Source organism: Cynara cardunculus, assembly GCF_001531365.2.
Source record: "Cynara cardunculus var. scolymus isolate 2C chromosome LG 1, CcrdV1, whole genome shotgun sequence".
Classification (NCBI taxonomy): Eukaryota; Viridiplantae; Streptophyta; class Magnoliopsida; order Asterales; family Asteraceae; genus Cynara; species Cynara cardunculus.
In genome coordinates this window covers 3,833,787-3,845,419 of record NC_037528.1, presented here as the reverse complement: position 1 = coordinate 3,845,419, position 11,633 = coordinate 3,833,787, and the positions used below count along the sequence as shown (strand labels likewise).

Genomic DNA, 11,633 nt, shown 5'->3' with positions numbered 1-11,633 from the left:
AATTATATCATAAAATATTTTTGCTTGATTAATTTTTCAGGATATTATTTTTGGTTATTTTATATGTTTGTAAACTAATTTTTATTAAACATAATTTATTCATCAGTTAATTTATCAATTATCAACTAATTTATCAGATAGTTTATCAAACATATTTTATACACAAGTTTAGACATATTAAATTTTGAGGGAATAGGTTAGAAGAACAATATAATATATATAAAAAATAATATTATTTTTTCTTTTAAAAATGTTGATGAGCGTTATTAATGAAAAATAAATATAAGAAATATGTTAGGTAAATAATTACCGTTTATTAATGGGCCGGCTTATCGTTTGAATTTCGAATAACGTGGGCCCATTCTTTCGGGTGTCTTTTCATTTTTCAAAACGAGGCGCCTTGATTGAGGGCAATGTTGTAATTTACTCAGGACCTTTCAACAAAATGTCACACAGACCCTTCTAGTTACACAAGAACCTTTTTAGACCCTCATATTTTGTAGATTTGACGATGTTCTTATAAAATAAATTACAGTATAGTTGAACATGTTTAAAACCCTTGCACGACTGATCAATTTAAAATAAAAATAAAAATAAAAATAATATATTTATTTATATATATTTAAAACCCTTGAACATATTTTGTATATATATGTTTATATATATATATATATATATATATATATTTATTTATTTATTTATTTTAAAATAAAAATCACAAATTTGTAAATATTATCTGTTTTTTTTATAAGGTTTTTATTAAATAATCATCTGATGTATTTTAAATGAATTGTATGTTTGAAATGTTTGTCTTAAATATTATTGATTATTTGGGTAAGTTAACTATGGAATGAATGACAAACAAGCTCCTTCCTCTTTCACACTTGACAACAATGGTGAAGGAAGAGATAACGACGATGAAGGAATTGTTATATGCACAATGTAGATATGGTGATCGATCACCCATGTTATGCCAAGTGTAACGAGGACGAATCGCGTACACTAAAACGAAAATAGTGAGTTCCCATTTGTAATTGATATCAACGTCCCGAGTGTGAGGCGCCTCAAGCATAACATAACCCGACATCCCATAAATCCATGTATGCTCCAACATAAATGTCCATGCATATAGTGTAACACATGTTCATGTATGCATACTTCATAAAATATAACATATCTCGTGGATATATCACATAAACTATATGAACGTAAAATCATCATACTATACGCATCTCATTTGGTAAAAATAATAAATAAAGAAACCCTACATCGATTGTTGTCATCGCTTAAAACAAATGATATATACAGTACATGGTTCAAATAATAAGACTAAATATTGTTAGAAGGTAAAAATAGAGGTGAAAAAAATCATTTGCAGATGTATATGTAAATCCATATGAATAATCTGTAATGTTGTTCACATATGGATATTCAAATGATATTTTTCAATCGATTCATCTATGAATCTTTCATTTTTGCATCCTCATTTAACATTTTTATTTGAACTAACACACACACACACACACACATATATATATATATATGTATGTATATATAGCCTTAATCAAATGAGAATTATGTAGTTTGTGATAACCATGATATCCAATGTGAACCACTAATTTGAGATATTTAAGAATATTTCTTAAATAAGTTAAAATCATAATTTAGTAATTTTATTTATAACAACTCATCAAAGGATTTAATTTTTTTTTAAAGAAATATATGATTAATTTTAATTACCTAATATATATTGTCTTTTAAAATGTTTGTGAATCAAAGTGCATCATAGTGATAATGTTCACAAAGTATTTTTGTTGTTTTATAAAGTGCATCATAATATGCATTTTCTTATTTTCATTGTTTTTCAAGGGCATCACAATGTGTTTTTTTTTTGTTACTTTAAGTGCTTTACAAAGGTATCACAGTGTACATCTTATATGTATATATGGATATCATAGTGAATATCGTTCGTATATGTATTTTTAATGATACTTTTTAGATATCATATTGTGTTCACATAAGGTTCATCGAAATAAAGTTTGTTAAGATGAAGAGATGATATTTTTAAAAGTACAATTAAAGAATGAAAAATGATGGTTGACCTGGACCGTGTAAGATGGATCGACCCATTTGGAGGTTTGGGCCTATGGGCCCTTTAAAGTTTAAACTAACAGAACAATTGATCCGACTGGAGAATATCCCGATCAAGACCCGGTGGTAGATATGCCGACAGGCATCGACGTTACGCCATGAATTATAGCAATATACTAATAAAAAAGCAAAATCCACCATGGCTTTTCTCAATATTCATCGCATCATACCCGAAAATTCTGGAGAAAAACGAGAACGGCTTACAGAAGAGGAAAAGGTGAATTATAGAACACCGTCAAACCCTTTTCAGATCCAGAATCGACTTCGACCCAAGAAGGTATTTGACCCTTTCCCTATTTCTTCGATTCTATTTATTTTCATGTTCATAAAATTCATGTAATCGCTGACTAAATTCCTTTTTCTCTTGTTATTTATACAAGTCGGAAATTTTCTTGAGAATCGATATAGCTTAAAGGTCCTTTATCTTGTTTGGGAAGTATGGGGTTGTTTTGATATAATATTTTTCTTAGGATTCGTGTGATCAATGTTTTTTTTTTTTAATTATAAATAAGTTCCTATCAGATATATTAGAAGTACCATGCTTCGCATATTTGATGGCATACCAATAAAAGCAACTTGTTACTTTGGGGTTCTTCTCTTATATGAAGTAATTCAAATTCGATATAAGGAGACGTAACAAATTGTGCATAAAGTTTCTTATGAATTTCATCATGGAAAGTGAAACTTTGATGCTTGGTGCATGGAAGTGGTTGGAAGAAGAAGCTTGATAATGATAATCATTGCTATTCTGCACTTGGTTACAGTCCTCTTTATGTGAAGGTAGCTTATTGCTAATGCATTATTGAAACTGGAAGTAGAATATGTGGATGGATTCCATCTTATTTGATTGAAAAGATGTAGTAGGTTCTTCATCAAACCTTTTTATGCTAAATGGCGATGAATATTTTTGTATAATTAGAAGGAGAGCAGAATAGAATGACAAATGGATGAGTTCTCTAAGCAATATGAATATACCGATAAACATAAAGCCATGCTGAATTTGGCTGATACATTCATCCTGCCTTAAAAACCATCTGAAGGATCCTGAATGGAACATTAGCTTCAATGATAGTTTTAATATGCTTTGCAACCTAAGAGAGGAACTCTGGAACCAAGTTGATAAGCATGTGGCAAGGGGGATTTGAGTAAATCGCTTTGCAACAGCCGTGGTTGTTGACTAAGATTGTTGATCATTTGTTAAGTCGGTTAGGGGGAAATTAGTCGGTTAGGAGGAGGTTAAAAATAAGAAGGTAGGTTGTAAAAGATGAAAATTACTTTGCCATCAAAGTGGAATAGGGAAGATGCGCAATAACCAGCAAAGCATTAGTTTTGTTTGTACAATAACCAGCAAAGCATTAGTTTTGTTCGTATTATTTGCCGATATGCTGTCATGATGCAAAATGGTGTGCATCATTTGTGTTAGAGCACTGGATCTTGAAGATGAACAGGACTTTGCTCGCCAACTTCAACAAGATGGTTGGTGTTCTAAGAATTCTTCAACCATGGTAAGATCGATGAACTCGTCAAAATTGGAAACCCTAATCCCAGTGGCCATCTCAATGCATCCCTTTCAAAATTCCAAGATTCTATTAAGAAAACAGAGAGAGAAGACAGAGATGAAACCAACAGTGTGGAATAAATCGGCAACAAAGATGCTCGACATAGAAGAAACTACGAACAGACAAGAGGCTATTCCAGGTTGTTTTGACAGCCGAGAGAAAGAAGATGAACAAGAATTTGGTAGAGGGTACAAGCAGTTACAACAAGGGAAGATCTTGGTTAGGCGATACTCCACGAGAACCTCCTCCATCAGCGTGGCCACCACGACCATGGTTAGACCTTGACAAAAATGGGAAGAAGATTGACTATATGAGCAAAAAAGCATGAGAATGGGAACAACCACCACCATCCTTCGTCACCATCGCTATTCATCAGCATCGCTATTCATCAGCATCAGTTACCCTATAACTGGCCATGCAAATGTCATCCACCACCATTTTTCAAACAAACACTCCCTCATATCGTAATACCCCGAAATATTCTTTTAAACCCAATAATAAGATGCTTGTTCCTTCTGAGACACCCACCGTTTCATTTTTCTTCTCTCTTCTATACCCTTCGCTTCTCGTTCTCCCCAATTTCGTTCTTCGGTTCCAAGTTTAAGTTTACGTTCTTCCAAAAATTCTACGAATAGGTGTTTATCAAAGCATATGGGGGAGTTCACTTCATATTTCCACCAAGCTTCATTTTTTAAAAAGAATCTTTATATGCTTACTTCTCTATGGTCATGATCTCCAAAGAAAAGTGATTGTTCATGGAGGGATGCATTACAAGTTGGACGTCATATTAGCTTTTGGTTAGTATTTTCTTTTTCCACCTTCAGGACAAGGTGGAGCTTTGGCAGGCGGATATTGATGAACATTGATCAAGGGCATTCGGGTAAAATCACTTTGCAGCGGTCCTTATTGCTGACCAAGATTGTTGGCCATTTGTTAAGTCGGTTAGGGGGGAAAAGAAGTCGATTAGGAGGATTATTTTTGTACAAAGGTAGGCTGGTTGTAAGAGATATGAAAGTTACTTTATAATAGACCCAACCTCCCGGAAGTTGGGCATTAACCAGCAAAATATTTGTTTTGTTCCTATTCTTTGTCGATTTGGTGTCATAGTGCACAACGGTGTGCGTCAGAACTTATTGTATCATATAACTATATAAGGTCCGGTTGACTTTTTCTGTACAAGCATATGCAATCCTACTTTATAATGGAAGCAACGAGGGAAAAGTATGGAAGGTAAAAGTGTGGCCAACGAAGAAACTGGAGGGTCTTTCAATAATCAATTGTGCAAGCTGTAGCAATTTGCAAAGTTTTAGTCATTCAATAATGACTAGAAAGAGATTGATGCTGAATATGGTTAGAGATATATGTTGATGGCATCTCATTCGCTTCAGGCTTTAGCAAAACAAATGTAATAGTAATTATGAAATGTGTTCATATCTACCCTTTATTGTCATTGGTCAGACAGTCTGAGGAAGAGATTTGATCAAAAGCTTTGGCCTTTGTGGGTATCATAGGGTTGTTCAATTGAGTTGTCCCTTCAACTTTCTTTCATTCAACATTCATGTTGTAACAAACATATGCTTGCTATGTCTGATTGATGCTTAGTCATTGGTATAAGAGCTTGATGTTTATTCATAGTTGATTGACACAATGATACGCCAATTTTATCAACCATATAATCCTTTTCTTTTGTTTGGGAGGGGGGGGGGGTGAAGATCTCTATTTGTCTTATTTTCTAATGGTATGCTTACCAACTTTGAGTGAATTATATTACTAAACTCATTGGGATTGTAGGTCTTAATTTTGTACCTAATTCCTAATTGATATACACAAAATTTTGCAGGAACCAGTTCTTTCTGAAAACAGTCATTGAAGTACAAACCTAGATTAGTTGTATATATTGTCGATCATCGCATTTCTGTCTAGTCTCTAGTGATTCAGAGACTACCTTGATTATAGATGTGGCCTATACATATCCTTAACAAGCTACTAAAATCCGAAGGAAATAACATTCAAGAAGAGGAAGATGATACAAGTTTGGCTGAACCATACAATTTCAAACCTTCACCTAAAAATGGTAACGTCAACAAGACAGATTTGGGCCACTCGCACTTTGTTGAAGTAAGTTCATCTACTCATATTCATAATTTATATTAGTTGACATGCAGTGTTGTGACTTCAAGATATCAAGACTCCTCCATAGCTTTTCAAATATGATGTATCATCGCTCTAAAAGAAACTAGATTGCTCAATGTTTCAGGTAGTTTTTGTTTTTTATTTTCCAAATTAATTAAGTTCTTTTCTGTAGGTCCCACATATAAAACAATCACGTTCATGGGATTGTGGTCTTGCTTGTGTTTTGATGGTTTTGAGAACGCTTGGTCTCAACCATTATGATATTCAAGATCTGGAGGATTTGTGTCGTACAACCAGGTATCTTCTTCTTCATATTATATCTGTGCTAAGGTGTATATTTTTTTTATACTAAGCTGGTTCTAAGGTGTAGTGTCTTGCTAAATCCAAAAATGTATATATCCTTTTAGCCAGCGCATATTTTGTATTTTATTTGACCCATTTTTAAAAAAGCATTAAGCGAGGCTAGGCGGTTGAGGGGACTTCAAGTATTGAGCAACTAAGCAGAAGCTTGTGAAGAGACTTAAGTGGATGCATAAGCAGTTCATATAGATATCTAAAAAAATTCAGTTCTAGATTTTGTTAATCATATGAGGAATCAAATTCCGATATTATTTTCTTTTGATGCATTTACTTTTCCATATCGCTACAATTATTGACAAAGGCTGGGGAAGACTCACTCAAAGTTCGGAAAAGTAGATGGATGAGATGATGAATAGAAATTAAAAATAGTCATTGATCCATGTTTGTTGTGAATCGTTTATTAAATGAGTAGTTGCTAATCAAAGCAGTGGGGTGGGTGCTTCACTACCAGGCTACATTGAGTGTCCCTAACTAATCCAAAAAGAGAGGGGTTGCTTAACGGCTAGGCGGCTGCTTAAGAGGGAATTTTAGAACAACTGATTTGACCCCAGGTGTGTACTTGGTTTGAGGTACTATGTTGGCATAACTTGCTGTTCAATTTTGGATGCTTTATGAGAACAATGAGGCAGGTAGTCTATTTAGTGGAGTCGTTTAGTTTTTTACGTTTTTGCTCTTTATGGTGTTTACATTTGGCCTACCTAACTAGTATTGGATAAAAAGCTTCTTGTTGTTGATTAGCTTTAGGTTTAGACAGTTTTAACTCTTTCAAGCTTCATGGTGGAACGTATCATAATAATGCTAAAAGAAGTTAGTTACCCCTCGTAATTCATTGCAAAAAAAGTGTCATACAACCGGAATTGATGGTTTTGTCTGTGTCTGGGATGCGTGTTATGAACCAATGCTGAAGGGCTGCATGCTGTAATGAAGTATGGTTGTTTTCAGTAGAAATGTGTGACTATCAGTCAAATGTCTTGAAGTTTATTTAATAATGATAAACTAGGGGAATCTTGTACACTAAAACAAAATCTTCAATTCTTCATAATTATATAATGGCCATCAGTACTTTTAGTTTAAGGTGCCAAAAAGGGAAGTACTGTCTTTTTGTGATACATCCCAAAATATGTAATTTCTGCAGGACTTATAAAATTCTGATGAACTTTTATTTGTTTGTGGTTTTGTAGTATATGGACTGTGGATCTGGCATATTTATTGCAAAAGCTTTCTATTAGATTCTCTTACTTCACGGTAACTTTTGGTGCTAATCCAGATTTTTCAGTGGAGACATTTTACAAGGTAATTTTCTGTCTCACAAGCGGAATTGATATATGAATCCTCCCAGATTCAAATTCACATCTTAATTAACATTCTTGGATACTATAAACTAGCGTTTGCTTTTTTGTTTGCAACCAAGACATCTCTTGTGCTACTACTATCTTGTCAGCTTTAGCTACAAAGTAGGAATGTAGCAAATTTGCTGGTGTATTGTATCTTTTACAAATACACCACTTATCTCTTTCTTCATAGGTACCCCAAAATCATTTTGGTTTTTGCAGGAGCAATTGGCCAATGATATAGGGAGAGTAGATATGCTATTTCAGAGATCGATAGAAGAGGGAATAAAGATAGAGGTAGAACCGTTGAACATCCCGATGCTCGTCTCTTGAATTCGTATATCAAAATAGTGGGGGGTTTTGAACTTTAAAATTTCTAAAAGCACTTTTAGTCCTTCTTAACTTCGGAATATTTCAAATCTAGTTGGTAATTTTCGTGATATCTTTATAGTTGGTAATTTTCGTGATATCTGTATAGAAGTTCTGTTTTTTTTCTTGTTGACTCTTCCATGCACTTCAGAGGAGTAGTGTCATTGGTTGTCTTGTAATGAGCCCCAAATGGAAAGGCTCATGATTTAGCACGCGAGCTGCATGAATTTTTGCATCTGCTAAGGGCATCTCCAACCCAACCACTAAAAAAATAACACTAAAAATGGTAGGTCCATTGAACACTAAAGAAAATCAACTCCAACCAAACACTAAAAATCATCTTTAATAGTATTATAATAATAATAAACATCTTATTATATTAACTTTTAATCAATATATATTATATATAAAATTTTAAAAACTTAATATTATATTAATATATATTTTTAGAAGTCTAATTTATTGACCTCCAAATATAGAGGCCAAAACACGTCCATTTTTGTGTTTTTAGTGTTGGGTTGTAGATGATCTAAGTGGGAAATTGAGAAATTTCTTGTGTTATTCTAAATAGAAACAGATGGTTGATTGCATGAGATTTGTGCGATGTTGGGCTCTTCACAACTCATTTATAAAATACATCCAATGCATACTCACTTATTTGTGAAATTCTCCTACTTTGCAACTTTGATCAGAAACATTTAACTTTCTCAAATTAATCCTGGGGGGTGGGGGTCGATTTTATTGTTGTTTGCTACATATTGAAAATTCTTTAGATGCTTGAAATAAGTAAACACATTTCTCCTTGCTAACAGCGCAGGTCAATTAAGGGAGAAGAAATCATTTTTTTGATCTTATCAGGAAAATATATTGTGATTGCTCTAGTTGACCAGTGCATATTGAGGTATGATACTTAAAATTTAGTATTTACCATTGGCAATATTCCCTTCTGTCAAATGTGTTGCTTCTTTGATTGGATTTTTTGAATCTACATTTGTAAAGTTGCATTTTTGTATGGAAAATTACGTGTTACAGATGGGCAATTTATCATCAAATCAAGAAGCTTACTTTCTATGATGAATTTAATTTTGTAGTAAGCCTTGGAAGGAGGATGTTCGTATACCACAATTTTATAATGGCACTGCAGCTTATACTGGTGAGACATGACCACTTTTGACTGTTAAAAGTACTTGACAAAAAGAAAACTTGCTTTTGCTCTTACCTTTTAATAGTTCTATTAAGAGGCAGCATCCGAATTGTTAAGAGGTGAATCTTGTTTGACAAAAAAAAGTTTTGCCGCTTAATGGTTCTAAAACTCTCTAAATGATTTTGTATCTTAGGACTCCCTGAACCATTCAGCGCCCTAATTTCATTATGAACAATTATCAAACAACCATATTTCATTTTGCACTTAATCATCCTGCAGCAAACCGTTCAGCAATTGCCAAACAGCCCTGAAGACTTGTTAGTTTCTTCTTGCGGTTATGTTGGATGTATAATGCCTTTGAAGACCACAATCTAACTTGTCTCTGACATTTCTTGAATCCTCTGTTCCGTTTACGTTTCTCTGCATACATATTAGCTTTTCATTATCCAACATAATAGGTTTCAAAATGACAAAGAACTTCAAAAAGACCGTAGATAAAATAAAGGATCTTTCAGAAAGTGATCCGAATCCTTTCGAGGCAAGGTCGCATGTCATTACGATTATGCATCATAAAAAATTGTATGTTGGTTTTCTCAATTGCTTTTATATACTCTCCTGTAGTAAGAATCCTAGTTTCATAAACTTGATGACGAACGCACGGACTTGTAGTCTTGTAGATGGAAATGGAGGAAATTGTTAATGGTTGAATGACTTTTTATAGGTCACTATGTTGTTATCTGTGGCTATGATGCTGTTACCGATGAATATGAGATCCGAGATCCAGCCAGCTCGCGGTACTAATATCATTTACCTTCATCCTTGCCCATTTCAGCCTAAAAAAAATGGCATATTTCATATCTTGTTATACATGCACAGAAGATACTTATGTTGGATCGGTTATTTAATTTGTTAACAGGAAACGTGAAAGGATCTCTTCGAAATGCTTGGAAGAAGCTCGCAAATCATATGGCACAGATGAAGATATCCTCCTGGTAAAAATGATAAAATTCTTCATTTCCAATTTGGAATCCCCAGATTTGAGACAGTACCAGAACTTGGTTATTATTTAAGGTGGTGAGCTTGAATTCTAATTTGCAGGTATCACTAATGAATGCCGAAAATTAACAAGATTTTGATGAATATTATTTCCGCGGATGGCGATGGTCATGTACAGCAGCATCCTTCCTTTGTGCAGTGTAAAATAAGTGAGAATTTGTTCATGGATTTTAGGAAGATTTGATTGATACACCAATTGTTTATTCGACAACAAACCAATCAAATTTGTTGTACTATCATACCACTTTGTTTGCCATTTTATGTTTTCAGATTGTGAATTGATTAATGTTTTATACACAATAATTTTAAAATCATATGAAGTGGTATTTGCAAATAATAATAGAAAATGATGAAATAATTAGGTGGTGATGAAGCATGGGAATCTTGTATGTTATGGGAATGGGAATGGGGGAGTAAAACATGGGACGACACCAAGGAAGGAGAGACACAACACAATGTCGTCAAAGTGGTGTGGGGATGTACCCCCGACACCTTTTATGTTGTTATTATATAAATAAAAGAGGGTTTTAATAAATCACATAAAGGAAAGGATGATGGTGTAGGTTATAGAAAAGGTGATGAGGAACAACATAAGATAGGGAGGGCATTTAATAACTGCTTAATTAATGTGTCGTTCCCATGATTGTTGCAGGTGGATGGGAAATGTAAACAAATGGCAAAAACCAAACCCAAACTACACAAATTTGCATGTGCCTCCATCACCTAATTTAACAAACAAAATAATGATTTATTTGTACCTTTCCACATTATTGCACCATCTTTATGGATCCACATGTGCATTTTAACTCCTACATTCACCCCTTACTTATTTATTAAACCATAAATTAAAAACTATTTGATAACATAATTTTGATGTTATAAAATGGTATGTTGGGATAAATTAAAAAATCCAACATGTAAGTTATGATTATATGTTTATTACGCATTTATCTTGTTTTAAAACCAATCAAATTTTTGTAAATCTAAAACTTAATCATTGAGTAATGAGTCACTGCTACAGTATGCAATTGGCAGCTCCGTTGAACAACAATCATATATATAAAGATGGGTGGTCGTCTTTAATTTACCCGTCTTAAATTAAAGGGGTGTGTGGGGGAACCCTATGTAGCTAATAAAAAAGGACATATAATAGGATTATTAGTAGACTGCTTTTAACTTTGGATTAGGTTAAATGCGTCCATATACGTTAATTTCCTTCTTATCTACATATGATTGATTTGATTTTAATTTACATTAGGATGCATATATCATCACTCTTGACTTTTGGACCATGTCTAATATCATATTTACACTTTCATTAAAAGATTATTTCATTGGTTAATTTCGATATTTATGTTATATTTTATTTTTTTAAATATTTAAATTAATATGTTTCATATTACATATATAAGGATTAAATTTAAACTTTTAATAACTAAAAAAAGAAAAGAAAAATAATAATAATATGAGTAAATTGATGAAGGGGATTGAGATGCAACCACCAAAACCAAAAGGTGGTTCGTATATGAT

General features: G+C 33.2%; 1 protein-coding gene across 1 annotated transcript; it reads left to right on the top strand.

Annotated features, from left to right (window-relative positions):
* Positions 1–2,190: 2,190 nt before the first annotated feature.
* LOC112521780 (protein GUCD1-like) lies at positions 2,191–10,408 on the top strand. The gene is made up of 10 exons (XM_025130778.1): positions 2,191–2,428; positions 5,551–5,828; positions 6,016–6,140; positions 7,385–7,496; positions 7,757–7,831; positions 8,716–8,804; positions 8,995–9,056; positions 9,769–9,841; positions 9,964–10,039; positions 10,146–10,408. Exons 2-10 carry the CDS (start codon positions 5,667–5,669, stop codon positions 10,170–10,172), a joined length of 801 nt encoding a protein of 266 aa, XP_024986546.1. The 5' UTR covers positions 2,191–2,428; positions 5,551–5,666; the 3' UTR covers positions 10,173–10,408.
* The last annotated feature ends 1,225 nt before the right edge of the window (positions 10,409–11,633 follow it).